A 15,050-nucleotide genomic window follows, 5' to 3' on the forward strand; every position below is an offset into this window, starting at 1 on the left:
AATGATTTTACCAATTCTTCAGGCGATGGTATTTTTTTCTTGCTCCATATTTCGTTTGCGTTCAAGTCATCCAGAAATTTCTTTGGGTATCCATTTGACATCAAGGCATTGGTATATTGGTATATTGGTATTTGACATTGAGGCATTGGTATATATGCAGTGCATGCATGATATTGTTGACTCACTCAAGCTGGGCTGGGTTGCCGGGCAAGAACGTGCATAAAATCACCCTCTTAATGTACTTTAAGGGGCTGTTTACATGAGCTCGGTTACCCGAGATTCAACGAAGCGTGAGATGATTTTAAGATATTGAAATGAGCAGATAACATGATCCTGGGAGTCGTATAATCACCATAACAATAGCATGTGCTTGTTTGGTGTTATAAAGACTTATTTCAATACCTCAAAGTCCTCTCACGCTTCGTTGAATCTCGGGTAACCGGGCTCATGTAAACAGCCCCAAAGTCACTCCACGTTTTGCATATTTCTTTGGGGCGAAAAGCGTAGTTTCATATGTCATCGATAGTCTGCACTGGTCATTGTCAGTGATCCTTTTCCGTGTGGAGCTCATGCCACGTGACATCCGTTTACCACACTCGTGCACCGACGGGTTGGCAACGTCACATCCTACCGCGCGGCTATAGCAATTTTGCAGTAAAAATATTATGTCGATTGTTGAAGTGGATTAAATTGCTCTGTTGCCGCTTGGAGACCGAAAGTCGTTTTGGACAATATGATTGTTTATTTTACAAGCCTCCAGATCTGAAACATAAAAAATATAGTACCCAGTCATGTGTTGACTTTATTCGCCCTACACTACAGCGCTTCAACGACCCGAGGTTACCGACTGAGTCGGCGTCTTGTTTTGAAAAAAAATCTTTTGTCACCGGCTACAGTCTACAAACCATATTGTGACGTTTATTAAAGTTTATATTTTTTAGTTAAATAAAGTACGCAGTAACTGCCGCTGGTCAGAGTTCTGCGGACGCGCGGAACAAAATAAGAAACGTTGCGAACACGTTTTGTCTTTGATCGAGAAAATACAGCAAGTTTAAATTTGATTTAAGTCACAAGTTTCTACCTTATAGCCTAAGTTTATCGTCGATATCAGAAGTAAGTTACGTCATGATCATTTGCGCACCTTTTTCATACAATTTTAGTCGCAGTTTTAGCTCTTATTTACATATTTTTTTGTATTATTCATAGTTTTTACCGCTCTGTTTACGTGTACCTTTGTTGAATAAATCAATGTTAAAAATGGAGTGTTGTGCATAACTGAGTGGTTAAAACATGCGAACTTGACGCATCAGCAACCTCGTGATGTGTTGAGAACGCGACACATATTATGTTCGAAACATGTGAGAGCCAGGCATATCGTGCCATTTCTTGAACAAATTACCTCATTGTTCAAGATATTAACCTTTGCCCCTTGCCAATCTTCGCGCGATCATGCGATCGTACGATTTTTATTGTTATGCAATCGGAAGTTCGGACTGTGACGCCCACTAAAACCACATGATCCCGTGCTTTGCCTCGGCTCACATTTGAAAGTCGCTGTAGTTCGCGGTAGCAGTGTTAGGAGAAATTATTTGATGATAACAGGTCGATCTTGAAACATTTTTCAAAAATGGCTTCGAAAATTCTCCTGCTGTTAATGTTCGCCATAGCCGTCGAAAAATCAACTGGAATAACGATCAATACTAAAGACTGCGGCAGTGTGCTGGGCAAGTTTTCGAACTTCGAAATTAACTGCGAGGATGGGTCGAGTCCAGAAAAGTGCATGCTCTCTGATGGTAAAAAGTACACCGGCAGCGTTAAAGTTACACCGAACACTTTAATCAACAATTCAACCATCGTCCTTCATGCTATTATTGGAGGAGCAACCCTGCCATTCCCCTTCCCTGAGAAGGATTTGTGCAAGGACCACGGTGTTGTTTGCCCGCTGAAAGCTGATACAGAGTATACTGTGAATATTGAAATGGATGTCCCAAGTTATGCACCTAAAGTAAATTTAGTCGCTAAAATGGAATTCAAATCCGGCGATAAAGATTTGGTGTGCCTTGAGTTCCTCGGTTCCTTGGAGTAATATATTGAGAGCATAGAAGGCGGAATAACATTAATATTGCGACATCGAACAATACACCATTATATCATAATAGAAGATTACGAAAGATTACGAAATTGGCATGCATCCCGTGTAAGCAATCTGGAACGGGCCAATAAACTTGAAATACACGAAAGGGTATAAATATCTGTGGACACGTCTTAAATAAATAAATTCGGAATTTTTGATTGTAAATTAAATTAGTATTAATATATGTTAGCATGCAAAACTCTTCCTGTGTCCATTAATTATAATAAAGAGAATGACACCTTATGACCAACACAAAGAAAGGCAAATTTGTTTGGTATATTTCTTACTTGCGGCTATTTTTGCTGTTTACGATGGCGAAACTGAAAAAGAGATGGTGCAAACGAAAACGCTTCAAGCCTTCAAGGTCTTTTTGTTGCTTGCCATTAGGGAAATTAAGGGTCGTGTAAGCGGAAACAAAAAATAAGAAAGCGGAATTAACAGGCTTTAGCGCGAATAAACGATAAACGTCGACGTATCACTTTCGGCACGATATCAAACGATTTTTTTCGACACGAGAGCCGGAGGTCAAGTTAAAAATATCATATGGAGGGATGAGGGTGTTAGCAGTTTCTACCTAAAATCTGCGTTTGACAACAGGAAGCCTGACGACTAAAAATTACTCAAATTTTCAAAGCATGTGACGAATCCACATCGAATGTATTGCGGTGGAAACCGCTTTTATATAGTGTATAGGCCTACGTCGAATATGGAGAAAGTGTTTCAGTTCCTATTTTAAGAAATGTAGCTGAGTTAAAAAAACCGCAGATGATTTACTAGAGCTTTCTTAAAGACTGCAGGGCAACAGCTCTTAAGCCGAAAGAGGGATAATTTCCCCGGGTGCACAAAGGAAACAACCGAAGCTTTTGTCGAGGGTCTAAACTCGATGTGGACGTTCAAAATACTGCACCTTACGCATGATCAATATCTTGAACGGAACGGAATTTCGTTTTCTACAATGACTAATCCAATGAAGATACATATGCACGCACGAGTTCCTCACGTGAGATGGAGGGCTAGGTTGAACCCATATATGTTAATGACGTCGGATATAAAGTCACTGAAGCTGTCTTTAAAGGGAAGTTCTCTTAACACTCGGCGAACATTTAACCAGTGTGACAATGTTTATCATAATGCACGCGGAGGTTCTGCTGAAAACAATGAGAAGGTTCATGTACTATTATAAAATTGTGCCTAAATTTCGCATGGGTCGAATTCTAGTTCAAAATTTAGATTCATTCAGGGGCCAGGGCTTAGCAAATCTTTATAGCGATAGCAGACGGCACATCGTATTTTTATAATTAAACTTCAAAATTAATAAACCAACTGTTTGTTAACATGCGGACATTACAACGTGTCAGTGCATGATATATCAGTGTTGTGTTAATCCTTTTCTCTTTTTCGCTTTGGCCTTGGTTTAAACGTTGCATTTTGGTCGTGCCGAATGCAATTTTAACAATAGATAAAATGAGATGTCATTGTCTATTGTTTGAATTGCACTCGACGCGACTAAAATGCAACGTTAATAACCAAGGCCTTATTTGATTATTGTAACCGTTTCTTAAACTATTTATACACTATATACACCATATAGAACCTATCGTCAGTGTAAATATGCTAATTGCTCTGAAGATGTTGTGATGAATACAACGAAACCGGATAGCCAATTAATTTTGTTATGTCTTGTTTCAAAGTCATTTGCTGTGCTTTAGTTCTTATTTGTATATGAAATTACGCTTTTCGCCTGGTGTTTTAATCGCCAATAGGAGCGTTTTGAAATTGGCCGGGTACGGGAATCTCCGTTGTATAATTCGTGCCCTGACAGCCCTGTGTGGTCGTACGGTTCGTTGAGTAGATGCCTGGCGTAAATCAGACACATTAGGTTTACCTTCCACATTTCATTGCCGGAAATGGGAATTACCACCGTCATTTGATAAACTATACCTTGATAAACGACATGTAAACTTTTGTATGCAACTCCAAAAGACCAAAACATCTTATTTTATCCACCAGAAACTGATATCCTTTTAAAAGAGTGACTGCCACTAACACTCTTTTTCATAGTCGAATAAAAAACCTGTTTTGTGAAACAAGCCACCCGAAAATCCTAACTGATTTGTCGGGCCTCTCGATTTGCCCTTGTACTCTGTTCATGTACTCTATACAGTGACGAAAAAAAATTAGGCTGTGCTCTTCAGGTAATTTTTATGGCAGAGTAAATTGAAAAATGTCTTATGGATGGCTTAACCACATTTATAAAACCCGACAATGTTTCATTGCCTGTTATATCTCACCTTAATTCTAACAACAGGTAACTGAATACATTTATAATATCTATACTTTTGAATGAACTGTAAAGATTTTTGAATTCATCTTATTATCTTCGCTATATATCTAAATAGTATGCGGGTATAAATGATCTCATCAAGTTTAAAATCATATATCGAATCTTCATATTTACCAATCGCGTATACAATTCATGATTACATTCGAAAGATCGTGATTCTATCAACTCACTATATGGCGAGTTAATGAATATTTCTATGTCATTCGTCTATATCATCTCTAAGCTATCGCCCATGCCAGACTGTCTATAATACCGCGTTATAATGTCAAAACAGTATTGCCCCAAAGAAATAATGTGATATGGCGAAAATACATATCAAAATCCCGCACATGGCTGAAGAATGGTTTCGAGGAATCGAACGAAGTTGCAAAACACAAAAGGACTGCTAATTTGGTAAATGGATCTTCCAGAGGAGGAGAGAAACATAAAAATGAAACACTGGGACACAAAAGCCAACGTCACGTGAGAAATGGATACATAAACACGCCGAACACATTCTTACGCGAATGTTTATGCGCCCATAATTATAAGCGATGGCTTCACGGCATACCAAGCCTACGATGGTCGGCGAAGTTGACAAAGGTGGCTCAACGTCGAGCAGATGAGCTGGCGTTGATGAACAGCACTAGTATTTCAAAACTGAGAGTGAACGAAAACGAAAATATATATGTTGAAAAGATTGTTGATCTTTCAAGATCCTGTCCTCGCGCAGTGGAATTCTGGTACAAGAAAAGCGACAAATATAACCACACACAAAACGATCTTTCTAGCGATGCAGGTTTGTCAAGTATAATAGTTAAAAGTTTAAAATTTCAGTTCGCTGCTCGTTTGACGTGGAGTAGGGATAAGGTTTGCGAGAAAGCCTTACAAGGCTATAAAGGAAAAGATGATTTGTACTCGATCTATGGGGATAAATACCTTTGGATATCAGTTGTTTTGTTGATTATCGTAAACCCCAACCCTAATTACTTAACTATTATGATATCCAAGGAGCACCGGTAGGAAAAGGATAGAGAAGTGCATTAATCGAACGGTACTGTTCGTTAAGCAAGAATTAGCATTGACATTGTATTGATTAAAAGAGCAAGGGAAAAAGGTGTGCTCCATAAATGATTTCATATATAACTCCTGAAGAACGAACAATGCAAAAAATGTGTTTGATAACAACTCAGGCTATATCAAGCGAACGACATCATGCACTATCCGATGGATATTGCATGATAGCGCTATCCAACCTTCTTTAAGCTAATTCCTTCTGAACCCTTCGACTGAGCAGAAGAAAGTGAATTCAGATGAAACGCATTGATAACTTTAACAATTGCATGGCTTTGCTATTCATCGCAAAAATTATGCAACATTCTTCTAGCATGTTAGGAATCAATGCCCTTGGTACAAAATTTTACTGTCGCTTCTGTCTATTGTTGATATGCCCCACTATCAGGCCTTCCTACAACCGATGCCCAGTGCATACCAACAAATTATCTCGAATGCAAAAGTGCTGGTAAAATTTAAGAAGAATCTTCACAATCGCATAATCCAATCGTATAATCGGACCATGTAATACGAGAAGAGTAAGCTGCCTGCCGTAAATGTAAAAAATATTTTAAACTCTGACCTTTTAGAACACTTCACCCGCTTTCTTTGGCCGTCGTCATCAACCCTTGGTGTTGGTCGCGCCATCTCTTCGTCAGGAAACGTAATCGTGGTGGCGAAATATCGACCTATTGGGAATGTACAAGGGAAGTTTAAAGCAAACGTAAAAAAGACTATTTCGGGTGAGTGTTAACAAATGTAAACTGTGAGAATCGATTTCGTACTTCCAGAAACTACACAGGACGTGTTAGGTGGTAATTGTTGTTTTATATAATTTCGATTTCATATACAGCCCAACCTTCAGCATTACGTATTCTTGTATTACGTATTAAACTTAAAGAGCCCTGGCCCCTGGCTAATAAAATCCACCGTGAGGTAGAAGTGGTAATTTTCAGTTTTAGAACAATCAGCACATTTGTTTACATTCATAGTAACACAATCAATTTATAGTAACAAATGCATAAATGTTGTTGCTTGATTCTGATTAGCTTGTTCATTGACGTAATGTAAGTTGCAGTAGATTTTACTGTTAGTAATCTCCCGATGTCTACAGAATGCGCATGCTGCGTATAATGTAGAAGCTTTAGTAAATTAATTTTCTTTTCCAGAGAACAGTTTAAACGTAGAAACAGCTTGTTCCATCAACCACATGGATGAAAGAGTAACGTCTGGTCCTGATACTGTTGTGCCAGCCGCAGACTTAGAGTTTAATTTCCCAGACTTAGCTAGTATGGAAAGAGATTTATCAGGTTCAGCACTTAGAAAATTTAAAACCTCGTCATCTCTGCCTGGTAGTTCCCGTGGAGTCTCTAGTGATTCATTAAATGCACGCATTATTTCTAATTATTCGTCGGCTAATGCACCTAATAATCTTAGTGATTTGGGTAATTCCAGAGATCCAACTGGTGGCAATAATCAATCTCTTGCACCACCTGGTAATATGTCTACCTCGAAAGGTCCACCTGGAAATGCAATTTCCTCTAGCAATACTACCACACCTGGAGGTCCACCTGGTAGCACTACATCGGCTGAAAGTCCACCTGGTAGTACTTCTACGTTTGGAAGCCTATCTACTAGTTCTACCTCATTTGGAGGAATCCCTGTTAGAACTACTTCCTCTAGTGGTCCACCTGGTGATAATTCTTTCTCAGGAGGTCCACCTGGTATTATGACCTCCTCTAGTGGCCCACCTGGTAGTGCTACCTCCGCTGTAGGCCTATCTTCTACTAATTCGTCTGGAGGTTCACTGACTGGTAGAACGACTTTCTCTAGAGGCCCACCTGGAAGTACTACTACCTTCGTTGGAGGTCCACCTGCTAGTACAACTTCCTCCGCAGGTCCACCAGGTAGTACAACTTACTCTGGAGGCCCACCTGGCAGTACTAATACCTTCGCTGGAGGTCCACCTGGTAGTACAACTTCTTCCGCAGGTCCACCTGGTAGTACAACTTCTTCCGCAGGTCCACCTGGTAGCACAACTTACTCTGGAGGCCCACCTGGCAGTACTAATACCTTCGGTGGAGGTCCACCTGGTAGTACAACTTCTTCCGCAGGTCCACCTGGTAGCACAACTTACTCTGGAGGCCCACCTGCTAGTACTACCTCTGCTAAAGGTCCACCTGGAAGTACTGCTAAGGCAGGAGGCCCAGCTACTAGCACTACTTCTTTTGGAGAACCACCTGGGAGCACTACTTCCTCTAATGGCCGACCTAGTAGTAATAATTTCTCCGGAGGTCCACCTGGTAGTATGACTTCCTCTAGTGGCCCAGCTGGTAGTGCTACCTCCGCTGTAGGCGTGTCTACTAGTACTAACTCTTCTGGAAGTTCAACTGGCAGTACGCCTTCCTCTAGTGACCCACCTGGAAGTACTACCTTCGCTGGAGGTCCACCTGGTAGTACAACTTCCTCCGCAGGTCCACCTGGTAGTATGACTTCCTCTAGTGGCCCACCTGGTAGGGCTACCTCCGCTGTAGGCGTGTATACTAGTACTAACTCTTCTGGAAGTTCAACTGGCAGTACGCCTTCCTCTAGTGGCCCACCTGGAAGTACTACCTTCGCTGGAGGTCCACCTGGTAGTACAACTTCCTCCGCAGGTCCACCTGGTAGTATGACTTCCTCTAGTGGCCCACCTGGTGGTGCTACCTCCGCTGCAGGCCTATCTACTAGCACTAATTCTTCTGGAGGTTTAACGGGTAGCACGACTTCCTCTAGTGGCCCAAATGGAAGTACTACCTTCGCTGTAGGCGTGTCTACCAGTACTAACAACTCTTCTAGCGGTTCAACTGGCAGTACGCCTTCCTCTAGTGGTCCACCTGAAAGTACCACCTTCGCTGTAGGCGTGTCTACCAGTACTAACTCTTCTGGCGGTTCAACTGGCAGTACGCCTTCCTCTAGTGGCCCACCTGGAAGTACAACTTCCTCTGCAGGTCCACCTGGTAGTATGACTTCCTCTGGTGGTCCACCTGGTAGTGCTACCACCGCTGGAGGCCCAGCTGTTGGTACTACCTTATCCAAAGGCCCATTTGGTAATAGCAAAACAACATCTGGGGGCCCGCCCGGCAGAACAACTTCAACTAACGGTCCTCCTGGTACTTCTGAAGCTGCTTCTGGTAGTTCTGGTAATTCCGCAGCTCCATCTAGTGGTTCTGGTCATTCAGAAGGTCCATCTGGTAGTTCTAATAATTCTGGAGCTCCGCCTGGTAGTTCAGGTACACCTAAAGGTCCGCCTGGAAGTTCTGGTAATACGGAGGGTCCACCTATTAGTTCTGGTATCATCGAAGGCCCACCTGGTAGTTCTAGTACATCTGGAGGTTCGCCTAGTAGTTCAGATAAATCTGAAGGTCCACCTGGAAGTTCTGGTAATAGTGAGGATCCACCAAGTAGTTCTCATATGATCGAAGGCCCACCAGGTAGTTCTAGCAATTCTGGAGGCGTGCCAGGCAGTTCAGGTAATACAAAAGGTCCACCTGGAAGTTCTGGTAAAACCGAAGGCCCGCCTGGTAGTTCTGGCATTATCGAAGGCCCATCTGGTAGTTCTGGCATCATCGAAGGCCCGCCTGGTAGTTCTAGTAACTTTGGAGGTCGGCCCAGTAGTTCTGGTGGTAGTATAATTAGTACACTGCCGGACGTGGTTGAAGAAATAACTTCAGTAAACACATCGTTCAAGCCTGCTTCAAGAATAAATTATCAACCTAGTTTCACAATTCCGATTTTTCATTTGCCACAAAACCAAACAGCACCAGATATCATCGGTAAGTGCATGGCTTGATGATGTGAAATATTAAATCAAAGGTTCTCATACCCTCTCCAACCTTGAAAGGTTTTATCTGAATTTGGCTTTCTGTAGCCATTAGGGGCAAAACATTGTACGCTGCTTACTACTATACATATTCTAACTTAGGTAGACGTTTCAACGTTACCATTGTGCTCTTACAACAACCGTTCCGAGCTGACCTGCTACATAGGAACAGCATTATTTTTTACCAAATTAAAAGCGCCTTGGAACAAGCGGTATGTATGCGATGTGTCGATTGAATCTCATGCTCAAATGCTACATTTGATAGTCAAGATTACTGCGCATTACTCACGTGATACACCGCATTTGCAGATCCGCAATCTTTACGCCGACAATTCATTCTTTCTTGGTGTCCAAGTGACAGAATTTCGGTAAGTTTATGCTGATCTTCATTGAACTGCATAAGAAAAAACATATTGCGAAATGTTAAAATATCAGCGTCGAAAACGAACTGGAACGAAAAACACATTGCTTGGAGAAGGTGCGACACCGTATCAAACTCGACCCAATTAGTGCAATTAACTGATCAAAGTGCCCATTAGAAAATTACTTGATGTTGATAGATCGAGAGGAGTACAGTTATTTCAAAAAAAACCAAATCAACAAAATTACTTTACCGTTCTATCGAAAATAAATAATTGAAAATCCGCTAATTTTCAACCAATTATTTTTTTTCCATTTGTTTTTTCCCCAGTGCAATTAACAAAGATTTCACTGGCCGGTCAGCTATTTCTGGGCGTCCTACAATAAGCTATAGCGAGCTTGTCACTGTTGCCATTCTGAAGTTAAATTTCAAAGAGGTAATGAAAGGCCATCTCCGGCTCCTGAATAGGCAATTAGAGAGTGGAATACTTGGCAGTGTTTTCGTTAAAAGAACTCTATTCGCAGGTAGAGATACAGAATTTTTAACATTATTTGTTCTTATATATCGAATGGCCGTTAATGCGGCCTTCAACCAAAATCGCAGCTGATTGGTCAATTCTAGCGTTCCTTAGCAACGGGGTAGCAACAGAACCGGCAATGAAAATTTTATACTATTTATAAATTTAAATCATTTTAGTTTCACAATTTGTTCCGCATAAAACATTGGAAATATAATACTTTGTTCTTGGTGCAATAAAAACGTGCGCTAACAAGCAGAAAACTTTGAAGGATGCTCAAAAGCGGCTTTTTAAACAACACGACAACGATAAGTGATACTCAATTTTCATTGCCGGTTCCGTTGCTACCCCGCTGCTAAGGAAAACTAGAATTGACCAATCAGTTACGATCTTGGTTGAAGGCCGTAATCCGTATACAATATTCCCCCAAGCAAATTTATATAGCAAGTCTAAATTTATAATAATGGTGAAAGCAATGCCAATGGTGATTCCGATGGGTCCTTTATAGCACAGTGATTTTAACTTTAATTTATAGGTGGGTTCAATGTGGTGAACTTTTATTAAGAAATTTACTAATTTTGTAAATTTATAATAAAAATTGTTATAATGAAAGCAAGATTAATTCAAATTGGCGAAATATAGCACCTTAGACCTTGACCCTAATTCCTATCGATGAAATTGAACCAAATATTTATAGAATTTTAGTCTGTTCTTTCAAGCATTTTAATCCACACTATGGTTCCAAATGAACGATTCAGTTTGGTCAACCAGGCCAGCAGCTTAGTACCATGCATGTATCAAATCAAACGCTAATTATAACTTATCGTCTAGTTTCGTCTTATCGCACGCTTCGTTAAAGAAGTGCATGTATTTGTCTGATATGACGCTCTCCTGTACGATTTAACCAAACGCTAACTACCTATAATTCTTCCTGCTGCTAAGCGATTGGCTTAAGAGTTGACACAGTTAATAAACCAAACTTTATTTTTCTGCTTGCAGTAAATATGAAGCGCGGTCTGCAATAGTATAATGGCCCTTTGGCCTTTGCTCAAATACTCAACAACTACAATATTTAATTCCAACTTCTTCATTACAGTTCGCATTGATAAAGACTCGTGCACTTCACATTGCAAGAAACCTCATTATTGTTTTCCTTCATGCACGGCGTTATGTTGTTTACCTGATGATATACTAAAATGCCCAAGTGAATGCTATATCTTCTGCAGCCCACGTTGCCCGTGGCATTGCTGCTGGAATAAAACATCATGGCTTGAACGATAACAGCGACCATCTTCTGGAACATGAAACACAGCTGCCAGCAAGTGTTAAATAACCCCTAACCCAGTGTCGGAATGTAGTCTAAACGGGAGTAAGAAAATGGCCATTCCGCCATCTTAGGCCTGTTTTCCACTTCAACCGTATCGTAACGTAACGTAACGTATTTCTTTGTTTCCGAGATATTCGACCAGAACTAATGACTTTAAAACAATGAGATACGCTACGTTTCGCTACGATTGAAGTGGAAAACGGCCTTTAAAGCTTTGTCATAGCACGTGCGAATAATTAATCAGGTATCTCATCCACCATCGTTGCTATTTTAATGTTTAACTGCTTCCTTCTATTCGGGTGCACAAACACATGTGGCATGAGTGGCAATTTGTCCAGAAGTTGTCGTACCAATATTTCTTCAGTGCTTAGAGTTGAACCATTTACTTGAATTCGATATTTTTGTAGTTACAGAGTCAAACAGGGCGTACCAAAAAAGGCAACACTTATAATTCAACACTTATAATTCGAAAAGGCAACACTTATAATTCGAAAATTCTTTGTGAGCTTACACAATTAAACTATTTTACTATACATACTGTGTCACTACTTCATAACAATATGAATATTAAGTGTGGTTCCTTTTTTTATACAAGCTGTACAGTGTGTACAAAACGTTTTTTCACTTCCGCGGAATTTTCAGATCGAACGAACCCCCCATAAAGGCGTTTTCTACAAGGGAACTAAACCCAGGGAATCAAATGTGTTGTAATGAGAAATCCTGGGATTTATTCCATGATGTATTCGCACTCAAGTGTATAAGTGGACTTTCAATTTCATTTGAAAAGGTTTATGCACAAATAATTTCTAAACGTTTTCGGACACATGTACATTTTATCAGGAAATATACACACTGTCGTTAAGATGAATAATCATATATATTAAAAATATTTCTGTAACCTCTACTCGAACAATTTCATCCTGATATTACATATTTTGTGTGACTGAATACAAAATTTGCACAACCGCCCAGGTTGTTGGATTCCACTCAGGAAAATTATTTTTCGGACCGTATCGAACGGTCGGCGTTAGATCATATCGAACTAACGTACATGACGTCATAAAATTTTCAATAAACCTAACCCTAACTATAATTAAGGTAAAGCCAGAGATACTATTACATAAGTATATGATCACTCCTATACTGGGTATGAGGGTAACAGACATTTACACTTTCGTGTACATTTATAAATTTATAAATGTATCATCATTCATCGCCATATTTATTTTATCATTTTTATGAACCAGCTCTAGAAAGACTTCATTTAAGACTTCTGTTATTATACTTCCGTTATTGCAAAATTTATGACGTCATGTACGTTAGTTCGATATGATCTAACGCCGACCGTATCGAACAGAAAAGTTTCATTTATCCATGTGTTCTCAACCAAAACTAATTGTTTTAAGACACCAACACAAAAGAAACCATACCGTTCGGTCCGGTCCGGAGCATAATTTTTGGAGTGATGTGGATAAACTAAGGGCCTTAGCACGACCCACTGATTGAACTTTACAATTTTAAAGTGAAAATATTATAAATTTGATATATTTAGCTTTATCGCTTTTTAAAGGATTTTTACAACGGATGAAAAAAAAACTATCCAATTGATAGCTTCACTCATATACCGAACAACTAGCCCCTGAATTTGTTGCACAAAATTAGTGTGCCGGCTATAATTTCATACTGTTCCAGTTTTCCATTGGCAGGAAATCATTGGATATATCTTACCTGAACGCGCTACTATATTTTACAACACTTTCTTTAAGAAGATTTTTACATTTTCCCATGGAATTTTTTGATCGAGCTTCGAAGGATTTTTTTCACGGTCAACTGAAGCAGCTTCGGTAGATTTTTCACAACAAGCAACGAAAAATTCCTCGTGGCGAAAAAGCGCCCAAAAGCCTGTTTTGCACTATTTGCACTTGGCGGAATTTCACGAGTACCTGCACAGCAGGGGCCGGTTGTATCAAGCCCGTTTAGCTTAAACGGTGGATAAATTCAAAATAGAAAGCAAGTCTGCCGTTATATTTTACAAAACGTTTTTGAACTTAATATCAAGCTACTGTTTACAACTACATATTCCGTGCATAATATTCAAGTTAACTCATTCAAGAGAGTTGTAAAAGTGTTATTTAATTTTGACTTATTCACCGTTTAAGCTAAAGGGGCTTGATACAACAGGACCCTCAGTTATTGTTATCATAATAGAAAGCTGGTTTACTGGAACGGTGGTTGAAAGTTAGAATACTGTTGATTCTGTGCGGGTTGGTTTATGTTCTGAGATTGTGAAATTTGTCCTTGTAACGTTATTTCGCTCGTATGCTGTACTGGTAAAGTCATTTTTGCAGGCGCCGACATCTGGCGCTGAAGATTTACTTGTGAGGTGGCAGGACTCGCACCAGCGGCTGAAAATGGAAGTCAGTGAAAGTTGTGTTTTCGTGTAAAATTTTTTTACCGAGGATAGAAACAATTGAAATTTACTCTGAATGACAAAGAATGGAAGAGAAGGATTTAGATAAGAAGTGTCTCCAAATTCATTTCCACCGAAAATTATAGGAGGTCCATGGAATATATATCTTCTAATAGAACAATTTTGTAAACAAATATTTATCGGAACTCCAAAGCTCCTCAAACTCCAAGCAATAAAATAAGATAAGATGAGATGAAATAAGATGAGATGAAATAAGATGAGATAAGATGAAATGAGATGAGATGAGATGCGCTTTCCCCTTCCACCGTTTGGATAACATACCTGGATTCTGTCGAAGAAGATTTGACATCAGAGTTATTCCAGCAGCCTGAGTGAACTGTTTCTGGACGGCAGCCATTGGATTAAGACGTAGTGATGTGGACGTCATTGGATGTTGCAAAGGCGTGGTGGCTTGGGAAGCGTTGAGTTGTGACATTATGAACGACTGTTGCATCGTTTCCTGATTTAAAGATTTCTGATGAGCTAGTGGTTGCGACTGTTGAAGGTTCAGCTGTTGAGATGTTTGAACACTGTTCGTACCTGAAACAGCAAGAAGAATTACCATTACCTAATGCATCTTACCGTCCGCAAAAATCTGTTCAATTTCTACCTAAAATATACCATGCGCAAAACTAGATTCTGACATACAGTACAGACCTTCGTCCAAAAAGTTGAGTTAGGAAAGGCATATGAATGCATGTTTGCATGTTTGTTTATTAACCCGTACAATAAAAAAGATGTTTGGTTTGAACAAATTTTGCTCTTTAACGTACAAACCCCCGATTTCAATTTAAAACCAGGGCATTCAAAGACTAAATATATCTAGCTTACTGAAACTATTTTTTTCTCGTGCATGCATGAGATACAAATTTTACCTATGCTAAATAACAAACCAGAATTTGATTAATCGAGACCAACCTGAGAATGGTTGAGAGGAGAATGTATTCGGGGCCGACGGTGTACCAGCCATTGTGTTGGACGTAACCGACAATCCCGCGTGACTTAA

At 39.9% G+C, this 15,050-nt stretch overlaps 1 protein-coding gene across 1 annotated transcript; it reads left to right on the forward strand.

Moving 5' to 3' along the window:
• The first annotated feature begins 4,399 nt into the window (after window positions 1-4,399).
• On the forward strand, window positions 4,400-11,710 carry LOC114531916 (mucin-19-like). Its single transcript, XM_028553515.1, has 8 exons — window positions 4,400-4,442; window positions 4,702-5,256; window positions 6,101-6,253; window positions 6,680-9,322; window positions 9,472-9,581; window positions 9,679-9,737; window positions 10,061-10,254; window positions 11,344-11,710. The coding sequence occupies exons 1-8, from the start codon at window positions 4,400-4,402 to the stop codon at window positions 11,526-11,528; spliced, it is 3,942 nt and encodes a 1,313-aa protein (XP_028409316.1). The 3' UTR covers window positions 11,529-11,710.
• Window positions 11,711-15,050: the final 3,340 nt, after the last annotated feature.

The sequence above is a fragment of the Dendronephthya gigantea genome, unplaced genomic scaffold (genome assembly GCF_004324835.1).
Source record: "Dendronephthya gigantea isolate DGI-Jeju-01 unplaced genomic scaffold, DenGig_1.0 000076F, whole genome shotgun sequence".
NCBI classification, from domain to species: Eukaryota; Metazoa; Cnidaria; class Anthozoa; order Malacalcyonacea; family Nephtheidae; genus Dendronephthya; species Dendronephthya gigantea.